The sequence below is a fragment of the Hyperolius riggenbachi genome, chromosome 5 (genome assembly GCF_040937935.1).
Source record: "Hyperolius riggenbachi isolate aHypRig1 chromosome 5, aHypRig1.pri, whole genome shotgun sequence".
Classification (NCBI taxonomy): Eukaryota; Metazoa; Chordata; class Amphibia; order Anura; family Hyperoliidae; genus Hyperolius; species Hyperolius riggenbachi.
Window position 1 is genome coordinate 334,767,702 of NC_090650.1, and position 27,469 is coordinate 334,795,170.

Sequence of the window (27,469 nt, forward strand, 5' to 3'; positions counted from 1 at the left end):
ATCACCCGCCTACACGCTCATATTGCCCTCAGACCCCCCCTTATCAATTCGCCAGTGCAATATTTACATCTGTCCTTCCCTGTAATAACCCACTGATCACCTGTCAATCACCTGCCAATCACCTATCACCCATCAATCACCCCCTGTCACTGCCACCCAACAATCAGCCCCTAACCTGCCCCTTGCGGGCAAACTGATCACCCACCCACACCAATAGATCGCCCGCAGATCCGACATCAGATCACCACCCAAGCGCAGTGTTTCCATCTATTCTCTCCTCTAAACACCCACTAATTACCCATCAATCACCCATCAATCACCCCCTATCACCACCTGTCACTGTTACCCATCAGATCAGACCCTAATCTGCCCCTTGCGGGCACCCAATCGCCCGCCTACACGCTCAGATTGCCCTCAGACCCCCCCCTTATCAATTCGCCAGTGCAATATTTACATCTGTTCTCCCCTGTAATAACCCACTGATTACCTGTCAATCACCTATCAATCACCCATCAATCACCCCCTGTCACTGCCACCCATCAATCACCCCCTGTCACTGCCACCGATCAATCACCCGCTGTCACTGCCACCCATCAATCAGCCCCTAACCTGCCCCTTGCGGGCAAACTGATCACCAACCCACACCAATAGATCGCCCGCAGATCCGACATCAGATCACCACCCAAGCGCAGTGTTTCCATCTATTCTCTACCCTAAACACCCACTAATTACCCATCAATCACCCCCTGTCACTGCTACCTATCAGATTAGACCCCTATCTGCCCCTAGGGCACTCAATCACCCGCCCACACCCTCAGAATGCCCTCAGACCCCAGCCCTGATCACCTCGCCAGTGCATTGCTTGCATCTATTCCCCCCTCTAATCACACCTTGAGACACCCATCAATCACCTCCTGTCACCCCCTAGCACACCTACCCATCAGATCAGGCCCCAATTTGCCCCGTGTGGGCTCCTGATCACTCGGCCAAACCCTCAGACCCCCTTCCGATCACCTCCCCAGTGCATTGATTGCATCTATTTTCCCCTCTAACCACCCCCTGAGACACCCATCAATCACCTCCTGTCACCCCCCTAGCACTCCTATCCATCAGATCAGGCCCAATACAACCTGTCATCTAAAAGGCCACCCTGCTTATGACCGGTTCCACAAAATTCGCCCCCTCATAGACCACCTGTCATCAAAATTTGCAGATGCTTATACCCCTGAACAGTCATTTTGAGACATTTGGTTTCCAGACTACTCACGGTTTTGGGCCTGTAAAATGCCAGGGCGGTATAGGAACCCCACAAGTGACCCCATTTTAGAAAAAAAAGACACCCCAAGGTATTATGTTAGGTGTATGACGAGTTCATAGAAGATTTTATTTTTTGTCAAAAGTTAGCGGAAATTAATTTTTATTGGTTTTTTTTCACAAAGTGTCATTTTTCACTAACTTGTGACAAAAAATAAAATCTTCTATGAACTCGCCATACACCTAACGGAATACCTTGGGGTGTCTTCTTTCTAAAATGGGGTCACTTGTGGGGTTCCTATACTGCCCTGGCATTTTAGGGGCCCTAAACCGCGAGGAGTAGTCTAGAAAACAAATGCTTCAAAATGACCTGTGAATAGGACGTTGGGCCCCTTAGCGCACCTAGGCTGCAAAAAAGTGTCACACATGTGGTACCGCCGTACTCAGGAAAAGTAGTATAATGTGTTTTGGGGTGTATTTTTACACATACCCATGCTGGGTGGGAGAAATTTCTATGTAAATGGACAATTGTGTGTAAAAAAATCAAACAATTGTCATTTACAGAGATATTTCTCCCACTTAGCATGGGTATGTGTAAAAATACACCCCAAAACGCATTATACTACTTCTCCTGAGTACAGCGGTACCACATGTGTGGCACTTTTTTACACCCTAAGTACGCTAAGGGGCCCAAAGTCCAATGAGTACCTTTAGGATTTCACAGGTTATTTGCGACATTTGGTTTCAAGACTACTCCTCACGGTTTAGGGCCCCTAAAATGCCAGGGCAGTATAGGAACCCCACAAATGACCCCATTCTAGAAAGAAGACACCCAAAGGTATTCCGTACGGAGTATGGTGAGTTCATAGAAGATTTTATTTTTTGTCACAAGTTAGCGGAAAATGACACTTTGTGAAAAAAAACTATTAAAATCAATTTCCGCTAACTTGTGACAAAAAAATAAAAACTTCTATGAACTCACCATACTCCTAACGGAATACCTTGGGGTGTCTTCTTTCTAAAATGGGGTCATTAGTGGGGTTCCTATACTGCCCTGGCATTTTAGGGGCCCTAAACCGTGAGGAGTAGTCTTGAAACAAAAATGACCTGTGAAATCCTAAAGGTACTCATTGGACTTTGGGCCCCTTAGTGCAGTTAGGGTGCAAAAAAGTGCCACACATGTGGTATCGCCGTACTCGGGAGAAGTAGTACAATGTGTTTTGGGGTGTATTTTTACACATACCCATGCTGGGTGGGAGAAATACCTCTGTAAATGACAATCTTTTGATTTTTTTTACACACAATTGTCCATTTACAGAGGTATTTCTCCCACCCAGCATGGGTATGTGTAAAAATACACCCCAAAACACATTGTACTACTTCTCCCGAGTATGGCGATACCACATGTGTGGCACTTTTTTGCACCCTAACTGCGCTAAAGGGCCCAAAGTCCAATGAGTACCTTTAGGATTTCACAGGTCATTTTGAGAAATTTCGTTTCAAGACTACTCCTCACGGTTTAGGGCCCCTAAAATGCCAGGGCAGTATAGGAACCCCACAAATGACCCCATTTTAGAAAGAAGACACCCCAAGGTATTCCGTTAGGAATATGGTGAGTTCATAGAAGATTTTATTTTTTGTCAAAAGTTAGCGGAAATTGATTTTAATTGTGTTTTTTCACAAAGTGTCATTTTCCGCTAACTTGTGACAAAAAATAAAATCTTCTATGAACTCGCCATACTACTAACGGAATACCTTGGAGTGTCTTCTTTCTAAAATGGGGTCATTTGTGGGGTTCCTATACTGCCCTGGCATTTTAGGGGCCCTAAACCGTGAGGAGTAGTCTTGAAACGAAATTTCTCAAAATGACCTGTGAAATCCTAAAGGTACTCATTGGACTTTGGGCCCTTTAGCGCAGTTAGGGTGCAAAAAAGTGCCACACATGTGGTATCGCCGTACTCAGGAGAAGCAGTATAATGTGTTTTGTGGTGTATTTTTACACATACCCATGCTGAGTGGGAGAAATATCTCTGTAAATGGACAATTGTGTGTAAAAAAAATTAACAAATTGTCATTTACAGAGATATTTCTCCCACCCAGCATGGGTATGTGTAAAAATACACCCCAAAACACATTATACTACTTCTCCTGAGTACGGCAATACCACATGTGTGGCACTTTTTTGCAGCCTAACTGCGCTAAGGGGTCCAAAGTCCAATGAGCACCTTTAGGCTTTACAGGGGTGCTTACAATTTAGCACCCCCCAAAATGTCAGGACAGTAAACACACCCCACAAATGATCCCATTTTGGAAAGTAGACCCTTCAAGGTATTCAGAGAGGGGCATGGTGAGTCCATGGCAGATTTCATTTTTTTTTGTCGCAAGTTAGAAGAAATGGAAACTTTTTTTTTTTTTTTTTTTCTCACAAAGTGTCATTTTCCGCTTACTTGTGACAAAAAATAATATCTTCTATGAACTCACTATGCCTCTCAGTGAATACTTTGGGATGTCTTCTTTCCAAAATGGGGTCATTTGGGGGGTATTTATACTATCCTGGAATTCTAGCCCCTCATGAAACATGACAGGGGGTCAGAAAAGTCAGAGATGCTTGAAAATGGGAAAATTCACTTTTTGCACCATAGTTTGTAAACGCTATAACTTTTACCCAAACCAATAAATATACACTGAATGGTTTTTTTTTATCAAAAACATGTTTGTCCACATTTTTCGCGCTGCATGTATACAGAAATTTTACTTTATTTGAAAAATGTCAGCACAGAAAGTTAAAAAAAATCATTTTTTTGCCAAAATTCATGTCTTTTTTGATGAATATAATAAAAAGTAAAAATCGCAGGAGCAATCAAATAGCACCAAATGAAAGCTTTATTAGTGACACGAAAAGGAGCCAAAATTCATTTAGGTGGTAGGTTGTATGAGCGAGCAATAAACCGTGAAAGCTGCAGTGGTCTGAATGGAAAAAAAGTGGCCGGTCCTTAAGTGGTAGAAAGCCCTAGGTCCTCAAGTGGTTAAGCCTAACAGTCTGTTTCACAGAGTCTCGCTCTGCTTCTTTAGAGGCAAAGAAATTTACATCTTACACATTGAAACAACAGTTAAAATAGTCTTACCTATCTAGATGTCACTCCCCCCAGCCAAACGAGCGTGGAAACACCGTCCCGAGCCGCCGCCATGAGGCCCCGCCCCTTCCGGGCGCATCACAGGGGTTCAGCTTCCGGAAACCGGAAGCTATGCGGAACGCATACATAGATGGCAGTGGTATCAGAGGGGAGTGGCCTGACAGGCGTCTGGTAGTCCAGGCAACCGGGTGGAGCCAACACTCCGACACAGCAAGCCAGCCCCCTCAGCCGAGCACCGCACAAAGAACGCCGCTCCGAGCCGCCGCCAAACGCAGATCCCATCCCCATAGGGCACAACAAAAATATTCAAAAAGAGAGGCTGCGGTATCAGGGGGAAGTGATTTGACGGGCGTCTGGTTGTCCAGTCAACCCGTCCTGATAAGGAAGACTACAAGTTAAAAACAAAGCACAGTTTATGCATAAGATAAATAAACAGGCACAGAACAAATTGAATACACAGGAAATACAGGGGAATATCAGCTAGGATCACCTCTTTTACCCCAATCGCTCAACAAAAAGTTGATCAATCAATAGATATAAGGGTAACATTGAGAGGTGTGTTACATATAGAATTTACAGTATAGCTATTAATCAAACCAGGAATACAGGTCATTGACACAACATAGCCAGGAAAAAGAAAGGGAAAAGAAAAGAAGGAGGAAAAAGAGGGAGTTATTTGGGAAAGGGTGGGGGAAGGGAGGGGGGGGGAAGAAGGGGGGAGGGAAAAAGGGAGGACAGAAGAGGGAAAAGGGGAAAAAGGAGAAGTTAGCGATGAGAGCTCATGACCAATTCCTTAATGCTTGTCCAAAAAACACCACAACTCATTCCGGTCATTGAGGCCTAGCCTCCCACAAGCATCCGTTAGGGAAATCAGCCTGGCCTCCTCCCTCCTTAGACATTTATCTCTACACCCACCTCTTACAGGTATTTGAACTGATTTTAACCCACAAAAACGAAGACAATTTGGATTGCCCCCATGTATTTCTCTCACATGAGCAATCAGACGACTCGATACGACGATACGACGGTGAACATATTGCAGCTCGGGGCTTTCGTAAGTACAGTGAGGCATTGGAGTACCAGGATGACGTGGAATTTATGAAAGTTTGGAAGGATCAGCAGTTGGAAAATGCACTGAAGCTTCAAAAGATAGTGCTTGATCGAAGTGAGGTCGAATATAACAAAATATCTAATGAGCTTAAGGACTGCAAAAAAGTGTTGGGCAAACTTACCACCTTTGCAAACTACGACACTATTATTGAGAAGATTGACAATCGATTGGGCCCGATACAAGATAAAATAAAAGAGAGGAAACTCCGCAAATTTAGGAGAGACCAAGACGATTACAAAAAAGGTCGGATCTTTGATTGGGGTCAAGCTGTGAATGGACCATCAGGCAGAGATCGTAACCGCAAAAGAAAGCAACGCGGCTACTGGACCTCAGAATCAGGGTCAGATTCTAGCCCTGAAAATCCCTCGGGTCATAAAATCACACCGGTTACACTTAAACCTGCCTCGTCATGTGCAGGGGCCCCTTTAGGCGGACAAGACGGGGCCGCAGGAAGCCCCACTCAACGCACGACAAGACATGTGAAGTGGAACCGCAACACCCCTGGTCGAAAATATTGGAGGAAGAGACATTGACCCCTGTGGAGGACGAGCTACAAATTATCAACCTTACAGGCCTCTCATTACCAGAGGGCTGTGAGTCTTTACTTAAGAAAGGGTTGAACTACTCCATCTCTTGTGATTTTGATAAATTTCACTTTGAAGTTGATTTGTATAAGGCAATTCGGAAGTTAAATATCTCCACACACCAGTTTTATGAAAAATCTGATAAACAATTGGGCTTCTCACCTTCTATGACGGGTCTTGATCTTCAGGTGTTTACTGACCTGATGAGTTTACTGGAGGAGAACGAATCTAGATTTACAACTGCTATCGAACCCTCTAATGACAGAGAAGTATTTATTCCCTGCCGATCAGTTAGAGACTTCCCTTCCAGCCCAGGCTCTGCTATTGATAAATTTGATAACAAAATCAAAAATGATTTACAAGCCCTTATCTACCCCAAGGCTGTATCGAACTTATCCCCTCAGGAACTATCAGCCTTGAAATGGCTCAGTACTAATGAACAAATTATAGCCAAAAAGGCTGACAAGGGAGGCAATCTAGTTCTCTTATCTAGGGAGGCCTATAAAGTAGAGGCATTAAGACAGCTAGAGGGAGGTGAAAGGTTTTATGAAAAACTGGGCAGGGACCCCACACAGCAATACAAAGCGGTGTTACAGACACTTCTACGTCAGGGTGTTGAACAAGGTTGGCTGTCCCGAAAGTTAGGTGAGGGGTTATACCCTGAGTACCCCAAGAAGCCAGTCTGGTACATGTTACCCAAAGTTCATAAAGACATGGAGCGAACTCCGGGCCGGCCGATTGTGTGGGCCAAGGGATCGGTAACAGAACCCTTATCCCGCTATTTGGAGTACCTACTCAGGCCCTTCCTGGAGAGAATCCCTTCCTACTTGGCCGACACTTTGGCGGCCCTGAGGTTTCTCCCATCCATACAATGGAGGCCGGGGTACCACCTGGCGTCCATTGATGTGGAAAGTTTGTACACCAGGATCCCACAGGATAGGGGGCTGGAGGTTATCCAAGAATTTCTGGTCCAACAGGATAAAGACCCCTTGTGGGTAGATTGGGAGGTGTTTGTCATATGTCTTGAAACACAATGCTTTCTTGTTCAATGGTGTTTGGTACAGGCAGGCCTCTGGCGTGGCGATAGGGACCTCGGTGGCACCTACCTTTGCAAACCTTTTTTTGGCGCATTGGGAGGATTGTTTCATCTACCACCCGAGTAATCCCCATCGCCACGCCATTGTAGCCTGGTATCGCTATATGGACGACGTGCTGTTGGTCTGGGATGGGGAGGAAGCTCTTTTTAATGATTTTGTAAAATGGCTTGATTTGAATGACCTAAACATGAAATTTACAGGAGTTTGGGGTGACACTGAATTGCAGTTCCTGGATCTTATGCTGTTTGTAGAGGATGGAAGGTTACTATCTAGAGGGTTTAGAAAATCGACAGCCACTAATTCTATCCTTGCATATTCTAGCTACCATCCACGTCATGTGTTGGATGGTATACCATATAGCCAGTTTTTGCGGTTAAAAAGGAATAACAGTAAACAAAAAGATTTTGAAGCCCAATGCAAAGAACTGGGTGTTAGATTGATGTCTCGAGGATACCCATTGTCCGTGCTGATTGAGGCATTCACTCGAGCCAATGGACAGAAAAGAGAAAAACTTCTCCAATGTAAGGTTAAAAAGAAAAAATCGTTTAAATCTGATACAGGGAAATCCGTTATTCCCTTTGTTTTTGACTTCTCTCCTATGGCTCAGAGAACTCGCCAAACTATTAACAAAAATTGGACCGAGTTGGTGAATAACTCGAATGTGGGATCTAAACTACATGAGAAACCCATAGTGACATTTAGAAGGGCTAAAACCATTGGAGACATACTAGTCAGAAGTGAGTACAGGGAGAAAAGGGAGGCTGATTGGTTAACTAAAATGAAACCTAAAGGCAATTTTCGTTGTCACAATTGTAACCACTGCCACCAATTCCTCCCTGGTAAATCACTCATATTGGGGGGTCACGAGATTCTATTCAAAGAACTCCTCCATTGTAAATCGACGTTTGTAGTGTATGCCATCTTATGTTCATGCAAACGATATTATATTGGGAAAACTACTAGACCGATGTGTGAAAGATTTCAGGAACACTACAATTCAATTAAGACTGGAAAAGGTGCGAGTCGTCTGATTGCTCATGTGAGAGAAATACATGGGGGCAATCCAAATTGTCTTCGTTTTTGTGGGTTAAAATCAGTTCAAATACCTGTAAGAGGTGGGTGTAGAGATACATGTCTAAGGAGGGAGGAGGCCAGGCTGATTTCCCTAACGGATGCTTGTGGGAGGCTAGGCCTCAATGACCGGAATGAGTTGTGGTGTTTTTTGGACAAGCATTAACCACCCTGGCGTTCTATTAAGATCGCCAGGGCGGCTGCGGGAGGGTTTTTTTTTTAATTAAAAAAAAACTATTTCATGCAGCCAACTGAAAGTTGAACTGAACAATAAGGCTGAATAATTTATTACATTCTACTTTATACTATTGAGTGCCACTGTAAAGGACCACTATTGCGCAAATTTGTAAAATTTTACATATACAGGTAGTCCTCGGTTAACGAACGAGACAGGGACTGTAGGTTCGTTCTTAACCTAAATCCGTTCTTAAAGGGAACCTTAACTGAACGGGGGGTAAAGAGTTTCACTTACCTGGGGCTATTACCAGCCCCCTGCAGCAGTCCTGTGCCCTCGGCGCCGCTCTGGAATCCTCTGGTCCCCCGCTGTCACTTAGTTTCGTTTTTGACGACTCACCAGTCGCCGGCCGCCATGCGTATTATTGGACGCATTCACCAATGCAATTAGCGCTATTGCGGACCGCAACGCGTACAAAAATACGCGTTGCTGCATTCCGCACGCGTAGATATGCGGCAACGTGTATTTTTGTACGCGTTGCGGTCCGCAATATCGCTAATCGCATTGGTGAATGCGTCCAATAATACGCCTGGCGGCCGGCGACTGGCGAGTCGTCAAAAACGAAACTAAGTGACAGCGGGGAACCAGAGGATTCCAGAGCGACGCCGAGGGCACAGGACTGCTGCAGGGGGCTGGTAATAGCCCCAGGTAAGTGAAACTCTTTACCCCCCGTTCAGTTAAGGTTCCCTTTAAGTCGGGACGCTGTTCCATTTCTGTCCTTTGTGCCTCCAGTGTCCCCCTCTGGCTCATCTCTAGCCCCGTGTCTCCTTGGTCTCCATTGTGTCTCCCATATGCCTCCTTGCGTCTTCCATATGCCTCCTTGTGTCTTCCATATGCCTCCTTGTGTCTTCCATATGCCTCCTTGTGTCTTCCATATGCCTCCTTGTATCTTCCATATGCCTCCTTGTGTCTTCCATATGCCTCCTTGTGTCTTCCATATGCCTCCTTGTGTCTTCCATGTGTCCTCCATATGCCTCCTTGTGTCTCCCTTGTATCTTCCATATGCCTCCTTGTGTCTTCCATGTGTCCTCCATATGCCTCCTTGTGTCTCCCTTGTATCTTCCATATGCCTCCTTGTGTCTTCCATATGTCTCCTTGTGTCTCCCTTGTATCTTCCATATGCCTCCTTGTGTCTCCCATGTGTCTTCCATATGCCTCCTTGTGTGTCCCATGTGTCTCCCATATGCCTCGTGTCTTCCATATGCCGCCTTGTGTCTCTCATATGCCTCCTTGCGTCTCACATATGCCTCCTTGTGTCTTCCATATGTCCCATGTGTCTCCCATATGCCTCCTTGTGTCTTCCATATGTCCCCCATGTGCCACCTTTGCCCCCATTCTTTAAGCAGAGTAGGCGCAGGGGAAGCCATATCAGGGACATCTCACCTGTTCCATGGTGGTGTAAGGTCCCAGCGTGCTGCCCGGAAGCTGCGCGGCCCGTCCTCTCTCCATTCACTGTCCTCCCGGCGGCTTCTCATACGTCGCATGACGACGCCTCAGGAGGAGCCACCACTTCACGTCATTATGCAACGCATGAGAAGCCGCCGGGAGGACATTGAATGGAGAGAGGACGGGCCGCGCAGCTTCCGGGCAGCACGCTGGGACCTTACACCACCATGGAACAGGTGAGATGTCCCTAATATGGCTTCCGCTGCGCCTACTCTGCTTAAAAAACGGCAGCAGAAGAGGTAGTCCCCGGCTGCGTGACGTCATCGTGGCGGATCGGCTGGCATTCATATTGGCGGGTCGTTTGTAAGTCGGGCGTTAGTAAACCGGGGACTACCTGTATATGTAAACACATGCAAATAATAAGTACACTTCTTCCAGAGTAAAATAAGCCATACATTACTTTTCTGCTATATTGCTGTCACAATAGATTGTAGAAATCTGACAGAACCAAAAGATTTTAGACTAGCCTATCTCCTTATAGGGGATTCTCAGGATTTTCTTTATTTTCAAGAGCACTTAGTGAATGGCAGTTGCTCCACCCAATTGCCCAAAAAGTGTGCGGAGAGGCTAGTCAGCATCTTTGTATAAATCCTTTTCAGGAAGTGTCTTTATAAAGAATAAAGGACATGCTGAGAATCCCCTATGGAGAGATGGACTAGTCCAAAAGCTGTCGGTTCTGTCAGATTTATACTACCTACTGTAACTATACTGACATATCCGAAAAGTAATTTACACTCATTTTACTCTGGAAGAAACAAACTTCTTATTTGTACGTGTTCACAAGTATTTTTAATTTCACGTGATAGTCTTTTAAGCATTAACCCCTAGTCGACCGCTCCACACCGACAGGCGTGAACGCGGCGACAGCCCCAAGACCACTCCACGCCTTAAGTCCTGGGGCGGGGTTTTGCAGGAGATCACACGCATCTCCGCTTGAATGATGGAGCTCCGCTCCGACACCAGTCTCCCCATCAGTGATCACCGTTAGGAGTCTGTAAGACGGCGAAACACCATCTAATAACACTGTATAGCGCTGCGATCTAAGGCAGCACTGTACTGGGGACAGCCATGTGTCCCCTCTGCAAACACAGAAGTAATCCGCTGTCATAGGCTGGCAACGGGAGGGAGGAAGGGTTAGTAAATTAAAATTAAAAAAAAAAAAAAAAAAAGGTTTATTTATTTAAAAATAATTACAATAAATATTTATTAAAAAAAAAACAACAAAAAAACATTTAACAGAAAGCTCTGTTAGTGGGCAGAAAAGGAAGGGGGGGGGGGGGGGGGGAAATCACTTGTGTGCCGAGTTGTGCGGCCCTGCAGCGAGTCCTTAAAGCTGCAGTGGCCTTAATTGTAAATAAAATAGCCTGGTGGTCACTATGGGGGCCGTGGCCCAAAAGTGGTTAATAAGCCATCTTATTTATTGTGCTGGTAACACGTTAGGTCATTACCTGCCATCATTATGTCTGAACACGGCAAACAAAGAGACAAGGCCAGTGCTAGGGCCAAGACTCGTTCCTGCCGTGCTGACCTGCAGTTTCCAGTCGGCCGTGTTCACTGTCTGCTGAGGAAGATCAACTATACGGAGCAGGTGGGGGCCAGAGCTCCAGTCTCTCTGGCCACAGTGCAGGAGTACCCGACTGCTGAGATCCTGGAGCCGCCCAGAACAAGAGGGCCCGCATCATCCCCTGCCACCTGCAGCTGGCTGTCTGAAACTATGAGGAGCTCAACAAGCTGCTGGGTGGGGCGACCATCGCATGGGGATGGGGGGGGGGGGGGGGGGGGGGAGGGGGGGTGTTAGTCCTGCCCAACATCCAGGCCGTGCTGCAGCCCAAGAAGACCAAGAGCCACAAGTTAGCCAAGAACAAGTGACCCCCTGCAGCACATCCCCCATATTACAACAAATGAGATGGGGCAGTTGATGGTAGCTATGGTCACGGGGCTCCAGCTTTTCCCCCCTCCTCCCCCAATTACAACTACCTCAATCACAGATCTGGCTTTCCCTGGTTCCCCCCTCCAAGTACAACTAAATGTGTGGCCCGTCCGTTACAGCTTCAGCAATCCGAACTTCCGCCCCATGAGTTCAGCTGCCGCTCCACGTGAAATCAGGGGGTTCTGCCCAGCTGCTACCTGGTAGAAAAAGAGGCCCTTACCAAGGTCAGATCTTGCTACTGCCCTGAACCATCTCCTGCCGTCGCTGCTGTTGCTGGCCCACACAGGACAAGACCCTGCACTGCTGCCTGGCTAGAACTCCGCCTGGATCACATCAGATGGATCACCTTCCTGGACCCACTGCCAGCCAAGCAATTGGCCCATCCTCTGCTGCACACCAGTATATGCACTGTGGAGTCACTCCAGGCTCCTCTGCTGTTGCCTGGTGTCTCCAGATCCTGCCACTGCTGACCAATCCTCCAGCTGCAACTGCTGCCTGGGCCCCGTCCTATACCCGGTATATGCACTGCAGGGGTCACTCCAGGCTAACCCCTCCGCGCCTCTAAGCCCTTTATCCAGCCACTCTGGACTAAGCTGCAAGTCTGGGGCTACATTTTGGATTTGTGGCTACTGCACAAGCTTTACCAGCCACCAGTATCCCCCCCCAGCGAACTCTGACAGCGGAGACAGGCCACCCTTGTCCCACACGCCGGTAAGGTTACCATCAACTGTCGCCACTGCTTGGGACCACAGACCTGTTTGTCTGCCCCCACAGGGCAGTCATCTCTGAAAGGGGTGAGCCTCGTCCCACAGCAAGGTCAGCAGCTGCAGCCTCCAGCACATCACACCAGTAGGCAGGGATCTTTGGCTAGGCCAGCCAACCAGGACTCTAACTGGCCAGGTTCTGCCGCAATCCCAAGGGGACTCGCATGTTTTCCCCTTTTTTTCCTCTCCTCTCCCTCTTACCCAAGAACAGACTGTGGGGCACCTGATTCATTTACCGCTGCAGAAGCGTTTTGAGTGCCATAAACGGCAGCAGATTAAGGTCCTGCTACTTGGCCTATCTTTTCATATCTTTTATCTATGCCTATTCTTTGGACAATCCACTGTATGCTTATGCACCTTACTGTTTGTTTACTGTACCACGGCATGTTCCTGCACCACCAAGCATAATTCTGGGTACAACCCCCATTGTACTTGGCGAAATAAAACCGGATTCGGATTACTGTAATTGCAAGAATTTGTGTGGATTACAGGGCTGTGGAGTCGGAGTTGTGGCAATTTTGGGTGCCTGGAGTCTGAGTCGGGAAAAAATGTGCCGACTCCTATTGAATTGAAACTGTAATTAAAATAGAAAATATGATAAAATTTCATCATAAATAATTTATACATACAGTAATAGCTGTGCTTAGTCCCCAAAAATGAAATAAACCAATCAAAATTAGTTACTTGTGCTGCTTCAATAAAGCAGTCCCCGTATTTTTAAAGTCAGATATACACATCTGATTGTGACTGTATATATGATGTGTACACAGGAATCTCATATATACTAAATAACATCTATGCTGTAAGTATAAAGCCAGATGTGTAGCCGTGTCACTAATAGAGATGGTCAATGAGATGGAAATAATTCTGCGTTGATGTTAATTTATGCAAATGTACGCACTCTCTTTGCTCATGAAATCAAATAATTTGATAGGTTGTTAAAATTTGGTTTGGTGACTACGAATTAAATGGTACCTGAGAAGGATGAAAAGAAAAGTTTTATACATTCCTGGGGCTTCTTCCAAGCCACCTTCAGGCTAATCAGTCCCTCGCTGTCCACCTCCACTACCTGGATCTTCTGCTATGAGTCCTGGTAATTCAGCCAGTCAGCGCAGTCCGGCCGCATGCCGCTTCCACAGCCAGGAGCGTTCTGCAGCTGCGCAATAGTGCTGCGCAGGTGTAGTACACTCCCGGCGGCGGAGTGTGTGCATGCGCACTACGACAGACTGGCTGAAGTACCTGGACCCATAACAGAAGATCCAGGTGGCGGAGGAGGACAGCGAGGGACAGATTAGCCTGAAGGGGGCTGGAGGAAACCTCAGGTATGTATAAAACTTTAATTTCATCTGTCTCAGGTTTACTTTGTTACACAGTAGTACTATACTCTACATATGCACTCTCCACAGAGCTGCAGGGAATCCACTGAGAATGTTGTGCACATTGAACACAGAGGTGTTGTCTATCACCCATAAACCTGGTTCAGATTGTGCATGAAGAATGTGTAATAGAGGAAGAATCTCTTCATTCCCCTGCAGAGTACCTGCACATCACTCTTACATGTACCCACAGTTACATTGCCTAGGGCCTGATAGATGTTCTTTGTTCCTGTCTGTACCTTTTACAAGTACTCTTACCAAGGACTAGTTTTAGTCTATGACTAAAGGGAATAAATATGGCAGCCTCCATATCCCTCTCACTTCAGTTGTCTTTTAAAATTCCTAAGTGTTGGCAGTTAAGAGACAAATTTCATGTTACATACTTTCAATCAACAAGATTGTAATATGCAAATTAGAGGAGTCGGAGTCGAGGAGTCGGAGGAATCCTAAACGGAGGAGTCTGAGTCGGTGGATTTTTGTACCAACTCCACAGCCCTGGTGGATTACACATATGTAAGTTCTGTTTCGATAAACACTGTGGTTACAAAGAGATGCATATGCACTACTGTGTAAAGTTTGTTCAGGATTATGTTAAGTTTTGAAAGCAATAAAACATGATTTAAAAGAAAATAATAGCTATCCACTTACTTGTATGTAGCAAGATGATGTTGAGGTGCTCCTTCTTTGCCTTTCTTATCTAACCAGGCTCTGTAGTGCAAATCTGGGCTATCCCCCCTGCAAATCAAGCAATAATCACCAATAAAATGTATAGAAATTTTCCAATTAAATGTTAGAATATAAAGATATTAGGCTTTATGTGACTGGATCAGAATTGTGATTATTCTTTTTTAATAAGCTATGCTGGGTTTGTGAGCTTACAGACCTTCACTGCCAGTGCATAATATATAGGATAAAATCTGATGTACCGAGTGGTTGCCATGGTAATGGACTGCATCCTTAGCAACACCTATCAGACATGATAAGTCAAGAAAACTGGCTTTCCTAAAACATGGATCATACACGGATCCGTGTGCCGCGTAACGAGAGACAGAATGCATAGTCCAAACTTGGCGCATTCCATTATCACTAGGCTAGTCGCCGCGTTGCCTGATTTGCTCCGCATCCCGTCGCTGTCGTGATGTTATACTCACACGTCCCACCGCCCATCACCACCGCTCGATCCCTCGTAAACAGCCCAGAGGATCTCTATTGGGCTGCAAAAGACCAATGGAAATCCTCAGCAACAGGGAGAATTCTCATTGGTTCATGTTGGATCAATGAAAATTCTCTCTGTAGCTAGGGAGTGTTGGCCTGCTGCAGCCTATGGAGAGCCACATGCTTCTGCTGGCCTCCAGGCAGTTAAAGAGACGAGCGGCGGCGGGACAGGTGAGCAGTGATGCGTACGGGCTGACGTGATCAACGCTGCGGACTGCGGTGAGGTGCGGACGTGGAGCGAACTGTATTTTTTGTTCTATGCGGATGCAGAACAGATATTACTCATCCACCTCGGGGATGCACTTACCATCTCCGTTCTGCATCCGCACGTGTGAACCGGCCCCATGTATCCACTGTGGGATGGATCGAATACATTTCTCCTATGTCACTTTCAGTAAGTAGTAAAAACTGACAGGTTTTGGACAAGTTCAACACATAGGCTATCATTCATGAACAGGCTGTCGGTAAGGGGAACCCGTGCGGGAGAATACCGCCGTCGGTAGTTGTGCCTTCTGGGTGGTAATTCATAAACTTTGTGCCTGGGGCGGTAGCAGTGCGGAGGTTTTCTGGAGCATGGTGTCGGCAGGCGGGCGGTAGGCATGCGGAAACAGAAAAGCTGGTCGAGTCCCTCCATGCGGTGCTCTCTCTGCTGATGTGTGGGAGGTCCGTCCCATTCACTTACATGTACTCCGCAAGCTTCCCGCTACATCCAGGGGATCGGTAATCCCCTTCCGCATACCGCTATGCGGAAATGTTTATGAATGAACCTTTTGCTACTTTTTCTGGATAACTGCGTATCAAAGCCGCACAAGGCGGTATGTTGTCACTCTGCACGGGAATGTCAGCTCCGCATGCGGAAAGAGGCTTTATGAATGCAGAACTTGCTCGGTGGTCGGTAAAGTCAGCGGTATTACGCATTTCCGCATGCGGGAATGCTTTATGAATGATAGCCAATATAGGGGATTCTCAGTATTTCCTTTAATCTTTACAAAAATGACTCAGTGAAAAGGATCACAATAAGACGCTCCTGACCATAAGACACACCTAGGTTTAGAACACCAGGGGAAAAAATATATACTAAACCTGGTGCATCCATTTATACCTCGTGTCCACTTGTACCTCGTGTCTTCCTGAGTCCGCCTCTGTCCTCCTCTATGCCCCTTTGTGTCCTCCTCTGCATGGGCACAGCACATGGAATCCCCGACATTGCGGCGGGTTGGAGGTGTATATTAGCAGGCGTTCACAAGTCAGGAACTCCCTGCATTCGGACTATAAGATGCAGTTCCCCCCCCCCCCCCCCCACTTTTGGGGGAGAAAAGGTGAGTCTTATAGTTCAAAAATTACAGTAATTTATAACGCAGTTTTCTCAAAAATGCACATTTCATATCTATAATTATTTATTTTAATCTTCAAAATTTTTTGCACCAATGGTCCTTTGACATTCAATGTCTGTGCAAACAGTGGTTCAAATAATTTTCACGAGATTTGCCTGCAACTTGCCAAACTGTGTCAAGCAAGGTTCTAGTACACATTTTAAATATAAAAAGTTTCAAATACAACATCAAGTCAAAAAATGTATTTAAATTTTCCATTTCTGCCAGGTCACAATTTCCCCACTCTTCAAACAGAAAACGGGCAGTTTTTCATATTAAAATTCACGGCCATGTGCAAATTTTCACATGCAGTTTTCCTGAGCATGCGAAAATTCACATACAAACAAATTTTAATGTGAAAAAACGTAACCCTGCCTTAAAGGGATACTGTAGGGGGGGTCGGGGGAAAATGAGCTGAACTTACCCGGGGCTTCTAATGGTCCCCCGCAGACATCCTGTGCCCGCGCAGCCGCTCACCGATGCTCCGGCCCCGCCTCCAGTTCACTTCTGGAATTTCTGACTTTAAAGTCAGAAAACCACTGCGCCTGCATTGCCGTGTCCTCGATCCCGCTGATGTCATCAAGAGCGCACAGCGCAGGCCCAGTAAGGTCTGTGCCTGCGCAGTACACTCCTGGTGACATCAGCGGGAGCGAGGACACGGCAACGCAGGCGCAGTGGTTTTCTGACTTTAAAGTCAGAAATTCCAGAAGTGAACCGGAGGCGGGGCCGGAGCATTGGGGAGTGGCTGCGCCAACACAGGATGTCTGCGGGGGACCATTAGAAGCCCCGGGTAAGTTCAGCTCATTTTCCCCCGACCCCCCTACAGTATCCCTTTAAAACTGCTGGACGAGTTTGACCATATGGTTTTCAAGCTGTTTTTCCCTGGAAGAGTCAGGCTTGTCCGTACCACCAGGGAGGTTAATGGTATACAGCCATGTTTATCAGTGGTGTTGAATGCACTTATCAGAAGATGAAATACCCCAAGAAAGCCTTCTTCTCTGTTTCAGTCATTGCTCCAATAATGAAGTCCTTTAACGTGTATGTGTTCTCCAGCCACTCAATTATTCCAATTCTAGAAAGAAAGAAAAAGTTACAAACTGGTTAGTTCACTTTTTTCTATATATATTAGGAAGGGTAATCTCTGTAGATGGTAATATGTAGGCTGTCACTGATGGCCTGCTAGCATCCTGGCTGTCATGATGATATTTTACTTATAACATTTGCTGGTGACCCTGTACAAGTTTTAAGGTCAGATGTATACTGAAGCCACAGGATCACCATGACAGCCATGCAAGTAGCAGATTTTAGGAGGTCAGCAGTGAAAGCTTACATCATTCTCAGCACAGATCTTCATTACATTTGTATGATTAAAGCCCTGGTTCAGGCTTATGCTTTTAATGATTTTTTTTTCATGGAATATATACGGTAATAATTTGTAATGCAAACATTTTTGTGTATTGACATGTGCTAATGTTCGATATGGCTTGGCTGGAATACACAGCAGTGAATGAGGCGTTCAAACCCCTCCCCCTATCCCATCATCACCCACATGAGGTCCGTGGCAGCTCCAACTGTGTGGAGCACATGACAAAAAGAATTATACACCCAGCATTAACATTTACAGTATGTAAAGTATACAACATACATTACATGCCATGTACCATGTGGCCTGTACACCTTTAGAGGTGGAAGGGGGGGGGGGGGGGGGGCAACTGGCCGTGGGAAGTGGCAGTGTAGCATTATTTATCTTCCCCTTGGTCAAGAGCCAGATTAAGACAGGGTCCCAGGAAAAGCAATAAAGTAGTTTCATGCCACCAGACAAAATAAGGACCTGTATTTTTCAGACTATAAGACGCACCTTTTCTCCCCATCACAGCGGGTTTTTGTCCTGTAAACCTAGGTGTGTCTTATGGTAAGGAGTGTCTTAACAAGTCCTAAAAATACAGTACTTGCATGCCTCTAGTCTAGACAAAAGAATCAATTATACATACTGTATGTCTCAAGATAAAGTAGCCAGGTGTCTCCGTATACGTAAATAAAGCAGCCTTGTGCATCCTGATACAATAATTAAGTAGTCATGTGCATCAAGATATTAGGTAGCCAGATTGCCCCCAGCCTCTCACTGAGCAGCGTCAGGTACTGTCCCCAATTAGCAACCTTCCCCTGTAAGTATAGCAGATGCTTCCCTCCCTCAAGATAAGTAGCAAGATATGCCCCCTATTTAATACAGCCCCTGTATAGGCACCAGATGTGCCCGGAGTATTGGGTAGCTCCGAGTATAGGTAGCAGATGTTACCTCCCCCCAGAATAGGTATTCAGATGTGCCTCTAGTATAAGGTAGACACCCAGCATGGGTAGCAGATGTATTTCAAGTATTAGGTGCCCCTAAACACCAAGTATAGGCAGCCAGATGTGCCCCCAGTATTAGGTTACCCCCCCCGCCCCCCAATATGCAGAGTTGTGAGCGAGCGGAGCGTGCAGGAGAAGGCATTCATCTCTCAGCACAGGAATCCCTCTTCAGCCACGTACAGCATCCCCTCTCTACGACTCCTAAAGAGGAGTTAGGTAATGAGAGATGCAGCTGAAGAAGTCATAGAGAAGGCGCTGTGACACTGCTGAAGAGATATTCTAGTGCCGCAAAGACAGGATGACGGGGGAGGGAAAGCAATTTGCGGGGGGAGCCAATGGCCCCAGTGTGGCTTAGATCTATGTGTCATATGACTTACATTTCCAGAGGGAAATTCTCTGGATCAGCTGCATCAAACTTTAGAATTGTGTGAGATATAGCATAGTCATATTCACCTTTACTAACAAGGAAAAATATGGGAGGGGGAAAAAAGACGGTCAACAGAAAAACATAAAAGCAGGCATAGAATCCATCTCATACCGTGTGGTCATGGGTATCACTTGGTATGTCTTTAATTGCATATATCTCTGGCTGCATGCTGCATCCTGAGACAAGATGATGTTCATGATGTCAAAAAGCTGCTCAATGCGCTGGTCCTGACGCAGGTCCTCCCCACCTTTCACCAGAAATGGATAGTCTCGCTCATTATTTCCCCGAATAACAATACGCTTAGGTTTTCTGATTGAAGCCATAACTTTAACCTTAAAATAATAATAAGAAGAATGTAACATTTGAAGGAAAACTCTAGGATAAGATAAATATTGCCGCTGATCTATACCAAAAGCCATAGAAAAGCATGTGATCATTTTGATCAGCTGATAAGACTTCTAATGCTAGGTATACACAATGCAATTTTCCTGACAGATCAACACGGCAATTTCCGACATGTCCAATCTGCTCTTGATCAAGAAAGATATTGATTTTGTGCAGAAATTATCAAAAATTTACCCAGTTATTAATCAGGAGCAATAATCAGAGGTCAGACTGATTGCATGCTTCTCCATGAAGTCTGTCACACAGGCAACACTAATGCTAAACTGAAGCATTTTCAGAGTTACATCCGTTATTGTTATTAATCTTCAACTACTGTTTTAACTTGATTACAATATACTTTGAAGTACTGCTGAGCACGAGGCTGTGCTCCAACTAGAGTGGAGAACGGACATTTTTTTTTGTCTGTTCTCCGCTCATTGCTAAACTGTCAGTGAATGGCTCCTATTTTATTAATAGGAGCCATTCACACTTGTCACTCTGCAATGGTGTCCCATGAAAAGATATATCAAATTAACAAAAATGTGATAGGTGTACTCACTTTTGTGAGACACTGTATATATATGCGCTTGCTGCAGAGAGGTCCACCTAATGGGGGTGGCCAACGGTCTGTAAATATCTGGACATTCTATTAAAATGGGTTCTGTTTAGGCACATTCCATAAAGTTCTGGGCAGATGGCAGCAGGTAACCGCAGAGTAATGTCAGGGAAGCGTGCTGGAGTGATCAGTTTTCTCACCTATTCTGATGATGCACTCACTCTAGTCTTATCATTTTCCCAGCCCCAGCTCTCCTTAGCAGAGTCACTAGCTGGCTTGTTCACAAGATGGCATATAAATGTGTCAGGAACAGTGGCACAGTGCTGGCATGGGACACAGCCATAAGTTTGCCCAGGCACTTGGTCAGACCTGAGGGAGTGTCTGTTAGACACTCCCTCAGTGTTCCCCAACCCTGTCCTCAAGGCCCACCAACAGTGCATGTTTTGTGGAAATCCACACAGGTAGTTAATCAGCTCTACTGAGAAACGAATTACCCCACCTGTGCATGTCTGTGGTTTCCTGCAAAACATGTACTGTTGTTGGGCCTTGAGGACAGGGTTGAGAAGATCTGCCCTACCACATCAGGAGACATAACTAAAGTTACCAGCAATATTCACTGCTGCTGTTCTGCAATGACAGGAGGACTTTCTTGTTAGAGTGGCTGCCCAGCTAGAGACAACAGAAGGAAGCACCAAATAAGAGCAGCAGTGTAATGGGCAGTGGAGAAGGACACTATACATAAATGGTGTAACTGAGGAGAGTAACACTGTGGCATAGAGAAACAGTATGACTGGGGACAGCAGAGGACATTAATATAACTGTAAGCAATAGAGGCGAGAACTTCATAATATGGGACATAACATAGGCCTGAAACTGTGCCCAATGTCTCCTCACTCATACTAAATTAGTATTATTATTATTTTTTGTACTTTAATGTAACTAGAACTTTGCAATACAGTATTTGCATTCAATGTGTATATTTGTTCAGCTGCTATCTAAAATTCTGTAATACATTAATTATTGTCAAGAAGTCTTCTCCTGAATTTGATGAATCTGAGCATACTATTTACAGACCATTCCATGCCACATTAGGTTTATGCTATTTTAAGCAGCAGGCAAGACAAGCGGATGATTTGAGTTTAGAGTAATTTTCTAAACCTTTGTACAGGATGGTAGCTTTTCATTGTTTCCAGATGAATCATTGCATCATAAAATCTACTGTAAGTACAGATGTCCCTCAACATAGTTGACAACGTTGCTTGTGATCTGAAGGCCTGTACCCACCATGCGATTTTTCCCAATGACCATGATTTGTGGGCCAATAATGACTGTCACGGTGGATCGGATCTTTAAGATCCCGAAGACTCCGCGCAAAGTACTATGATTAGTAATGATCATCTGGGAGACAACTGCATGCGTACGCAGCTTAACCGTAGAGCAAAGATGCACTCAATAAGGCACACATACCCGCTCATCAAATCCAGAGATCTTCACGTGATACTCAGGCATTGGTTTGCTTCTCCCATCATACTGACCTATAGTAAAAGTCACGTGTAGAAGAAAATAAGTGTGATATGTAGAAAATATGCAATACACTTTAATTGCATACTAATCTTAAAGACCCATTTCTGTCTACAATTTCATCTATGCATAGGATGGTAAACTTGCATTAATTTTTGTGCACTGCTCATTTGTACTTAGCCTAAAATATACTGAAAGCATCTTGCTGGCTGGAGTCTGCAACTCTTTTATTGAGACGGGCAAATATGAAATACAGTTTGCCTGATGCTGAATCTGACTGCTGGTGCATGCGGGCAGTGGCAAGAGGTTTAAACTCACCTGTGTCACCACTTCTGGTCGCTGCGCTCCAACCTCCACAGACTTCTAGCTTCAAAGGAGTAGTTTTCCTGTGAAGGAGGAAGTCTCAGGAGGATGGAGCACGGTGTGGAGAGCAGTGACCGCTATGTAGGTACATTAACCCCTCTTGTTGCAGCTCACATGCACCAGCATTCAGGTCCAGCTTCACGTCATGTGAACCTGCATTTCACCTTCACCCACTCGTCCTTAGCATCAAATACACAAATTGTGAGAGAGCTTAAAGGACTTCCGAGGCCAACTATAAAAAAAAAAAAAGTTATATACCTGCATCACATTTGAAGGCACTGAGGACGCTGTCCGCGCCCTCCGTGCCGTTTCGCCAGGTCCCCGCCGCTCAATAGCCCTGGTCGGGCTCTCCTACCTCCACTAACAAGGCCGCATGAGCTGGCCGCGGCTGCGCAGTCCGCATAGCCGCGAGTGCTGCGGCGCAGCTCTAGGGCCTACCCCCCCCCCCCCCCCCGATCCACGCTACAGGCTGTCCCCTGCAGCGTGGATCGGGGGGTAGGCCCTAGAGCTGCGCCGCCGCACTCGCGGCTATGCGGACTGCGCAGCCGCGGCCAGCTCATGCGGCCATGTTAGTGGAGGCAGGAGAGCCCGGGCCGTAGGGTCAGGAGCGGCCGGGGGGCTATTGAGCGGAGGAGACCCGGCGTTCAAATGTGATGCAGGTATTTAACTTTGTTTTTTTATAGTTGGCCTCGGAAGTCCTTTAAAGGGCACTTCAATGATGCGTTTGAATATCAAGTGCTATTACTTATTGCAATTCATTTTTAAGCATCCTTTCCCCCCTTCTGTGCCACATACATTCTTACACCTCAGTCCCTTCTGTGCCACATACATTCTTACACCTCAGTCCCTTCTGTGCCACATACATTCTTACACCTCAGTCCCTTCTGTGCCACATACATTCCTACACCTCAGTCCCTTCTGTGCCACATACATTCTTACACCTCAGCCCCTTCTGTGCCACATACATTCTTATACCTCAGTCCCTTCTGTGCCACATACATTCTTACACCTCAGCCCCTTCTGTGCCACATACATTCTTACACCTCAGCCCCTTCTGTGCCACATACATTCTTATACCTCAGCCCCTTCTGTGCCACATACATTCTTACACCTCAGCCCCTTCTGTGCCACATACATTCTTACACCTCGGCCCCTTCTGTGCCACATACATTCTTACACCACAGTCCCTTCTGTGCCACATACATACTTACACCTCAGCCCCTTCTGTGCCACATACATTCCTCCACCAAGCCCCTTCTGTGCCACATACATTCTTACACATCAGTCCCTTCTGTGCCACATACATTCTTACACCTCAGCCTCTTCTGTGCCACATACATTCTTACACATCAGTCCCTTCTGTGCCACATACATTCTTACACCTCAGCCTCTTCTGTGCCACATACATTCCTACACCTCAGCCCCTTCTGTGCCACATACATTCTTACACCTCAGCCCCTTCTGTGCCACATACATTCTTACACCTCAGCCTCTTCTGTGCCACATACATTCTTACACCTCAGCCCTTCTGTGCCACATACATTCTTACACCTCAGCCCTTCTGTGCCACATACATTCTTACATCTCAGCCCCTTCTGTGCCACATACATTCTTACACCTCAGCCTCTTCTGTGCCACATACATTCTTACACCTCAGCCCTTCTGTGCCACATACATTCTTACACCTCAGCCCCTTCTGTGCCACATACATTCTTACACCTCAGCCCCTTCTGTGCCACATACATAATTACACCTCAGTCCCTTCTGTGCCACATACATTCTTACACCTCACCCCTTCTGTGCCACATACATTCTTATACCTAAGTCCCTTCTGTGCCACATACATTCTTACACCTCAGCCCCTTCTGTGCCACATACATTCTTACACCTCAGTCCCTTCTGTGCCACATACATTCTTACACCGCAGTCCCTTCTGTGCCACATACATTCTTACACCCCAGTCCCTTCTGTGCCACATACATTCTTATACATCAGTCCCTTCTGTGCCACATACATTCTTACACCCCAGTCCCTTCTGTGCCACATACATTCTTACACCTCAGTCCCTTCTGTGCCACATACATTCTTATACATCAGTCCCTTCTGTGCCACATACATTCTTACACCCCAGTCCCTTCTGTGCCACATACATTCTTACACCTCAGCCTCTTCTGTGCCACATACATTCCTACACCTCAGCCTCTTCTGTGCCACATACATTCTTACAGCTCAGCCCCTTCTGTGCCACATACATTCTTACACCTCAGCCTCTTCTGTGCCACATACATTCTTACATCTCAGCCCCTTCTGTGCCACATACATTCTTACACCTCAGCCCCTTCTGTGTCACATACATTCTTACACCTCAGCCTCTTCTGTGCCACATACATTCTTACACCTCAGCCCCTTCTGTGTCACATACATTCTTACACCTCAGCCTCTTCTGTGCCACATACATTCTTACAGCTCAGCCCCTTCTGTGCCACATACATTCTTACACCTCAGCCTCTTCTGTGCCACATACATTCTTACATCTCAGCCCCTTCTGTGCCACATACATTCTTACACCTCAGCCCCTTCTGTGTCACATACATTCTTACACCTCAGCCTCTTCTGTGCCACATACATTCTTACATCTCAGCCCCTTCTGTGCCACATACATTCTTACACCTCACCCCTTCTGTGCCACATACATTCTTATACCTCAGTCCCTTCTCTGCCACATACATTCTTATACCTCAGTCCCTTCTCTGCCACATACATTCTTACACCTTAGTCCCTTCTGTGCCACATACATTCTTACACCTCAGCCCCTTCTGTGCCACATACATTCTTACACCTCAGTCCCTTCTGTGCCACATACATTCTTACACCTCACCCCTTCTGTGCCACATACATTCTTATACCTCAGTCCCTTCTCTGCCACATACATTCTTACACCTCAGCCCCTTCTGTGCCACATACATTCTTACACCTCACCCCTTCTGTGCCACATACATTCTTATACCTCAGTCCCTTCTCTGCCACATACATTCTTATACCTCAGTCCCTTCTCTGCCACATACATTCTTACACCTTAGTCCCTTCTGTGCCACATACATTCTTACACCTCAGTCCCTTCTGTGCCACATACATTCTTACTCCTCAGCCCCTTCTGTGCCACATACATTCTTACACCTCAGCCCCTTCTGTGCCACATACATTCTTACACCTCAGCCCCTTCTGTGCCACATACATTCTTACACCTCAGTCCCTTCTGTGCCACATACATTCTTACACCTCAGCCCCTTCTGTGCCACATACATTCTTACACATCAGTCCCTTCTGTGCCACATACATTCTTACACCTCAGCCCCTTCTGTGCCACATACATTCTTACACCTCAGTCCCTTCTGTGCCACATACATAATTACACCTCAGCCCCTTCTGTGCCACATACATTCTTACACATCAGTCCCTTCTGTGCCACATACATTCCTACACCTCAGCCCCTTCTGTGCCACATACATTCTTACACCTCAGCCCCTTCTGTGCCACATACATTCTTACACCTCAGCCCCTTCTGTGCCACATACATTCTTACACCTCACCCCTTCTGTGCCACATACATTCTTACACATCAGTCCCTTCTGTGCCACATACATTCTTACACATCAGTCCCTTCTGTGCCACATACATTCTTACACATCAGTCCCTTCTGTGCCACATACATTCTTACACCTCAGCCTCTTCTGTGCCACATACATTCTTACACATCAGTCCCTTCTGTGCCACATACATTCTTACACCTCAGCCTCTTCTGTGCCACATACATTCTTACACCTCAGCCCCTTCTGTGCCACATACATTCTTACACATCAGTCCCTTCTGTGCCACATACATTCTTACACCTCAGCCCCTTCTGTGCCACATACATTCTTACACCTCACCCCTTCTGTGCCACATACATTCTTACACCTCAGCCCCTTCTGTGCCACATACATTCTTACACCTTAGTCCCTTCTGTGCCACATACATTCTTATAACTCAGTCCCTTCTGTGCCACATACATTCTTACACCTCAGCCCCTTCTGTGCCACATACATTCTTACACCTCAGCCTCTTCTGTGCCACATACATTCCTACACCTCAGTCCCTTCTGTGCCACATACATTCTTATAACTCAGTCCCTTCTGTGCCACATACATTCTTACACCTCAGCCCCTTCTGTGCCACATACATTCTTACACCTCAGCCCCTTCTGTGCCACATACATTCTTATAACTCAGTCCCTTCTGTGCCACATACATTCTTACACCTCAGCCCCTTCTGTGCCACATACATTCTTACACCTCAGCCTCTTCTGTGCCACATACATTCCTACACCTCAGTCCCTTCTGTGCCACATACATTCTTACACCTCAGCCCCTTCTGTGCCACATACATTCTTACACCTCAGCCCCTTCTGTGCCACATACATTCTTATACCTCAGCCCCTTCTGTGCCACATACATTCTTACACCTCAGTCCCTTCTGTGCCACATACATTCTTATACATCAGCCCCTTCTGTGCCACATACATTCTTACACCTCAGTCCCTTCTGTGCCACATACATTCTTACACCGCAGTCCCTTCTGTGCCACATACATTCTTACACCCCAGTCCCTTCTGTGCCACATACATTCTTACACCTCAGCCCCTTCTGTGCCACATACATTCTTACACCTCAGCCCCTTCTGTGCCATATACCTACCATTTATAACTTTGCCCCTTCTCTGTGGTACACCTCAGTGTTGACATTGCCCCACACTTAATTACAACCTCAGCTGTTTCTGTGTGTAACTCAGTCCTTGGAATACTTCATGGTTCTATGAGACTGTCTTTTTTCTACCTCCTATAATTCTCCTCCACAGTATATAATGTGCCCCACCGAACTCTACCACATTAATAAATACCCACCAGGAATTTCTAATTCATTTCTGGAAAACTCTGGCTTGAAATTGCTCATCCATGGAGAATATTCTTTTAGATTTCCCGGCTCTATCTGCTGCTGCGATCTTATTTTTGTCAGTATTGGCATGATCTTTTTCTGAAAAACATCAGCTTTCATGGCAGCAATTTGTGATCCGTCTTTTCCACAGAATGTCTCAAGTTCCTTTCCATGTTTCTGCAATGTATAAGGATTTATTATTATGGCCAGCAAGATATGTTTTTGTTCTGAAAAGTACAATTTCATTTTTTCTTTCCACGTAGGTAACTGACAGGCAGTAAGGTGAAATACTAACCGATACACTAACTA

General features: G+C 46.0%; 1 protein-coding gene across 4 annotated transcripts in view; it reads right to left on the minus strand.

Annotated features, from left to right (window-relative positions):
• The window catches only part of PRKDC (protein kinase, DNA-activated, catalytic subunit), a 270,531-nt gene that overhangs the window by 21,858 nt on the left and 221,204 nt on the right, over nucleotides 1-27,469 (minus strand). For 3 of the 4 annotated variants that reach the window (XM_068237357.1, XM_068237356.1, XM_068237358.1), the window contains 5 exons: nucleotides 27,130-27,337; nucleotides 21,774-21,841; nucleotides 19,478-19,698; nucleotides 17,570-17,662; nucleotides 14,651-14,737 (listed from right to left, as the gene is read on the minus strand). In XM_068237357.1, coding sequence (XP_068093458.1) covers nucleotides 14,651-14,737; nucleotides 17,570-17,662; nucleotides 19,478-19,698; nucleotides 21,774-21,841; nucleotides 27,130-27,337 — 677 coding nt within the window. Of the gene's footprint in view, nucleotides 1-14,650; nucleotides 14,738-17,569; nucleotides 17,663-19,477; nucleotides 19,699-21,773; nucleotides 21,842-27,129; nucleotides 27,338-27,469 lie in introns of those variants that run through there. The other variant, XR_011020922.1, reaches the window with a different exon arrangement.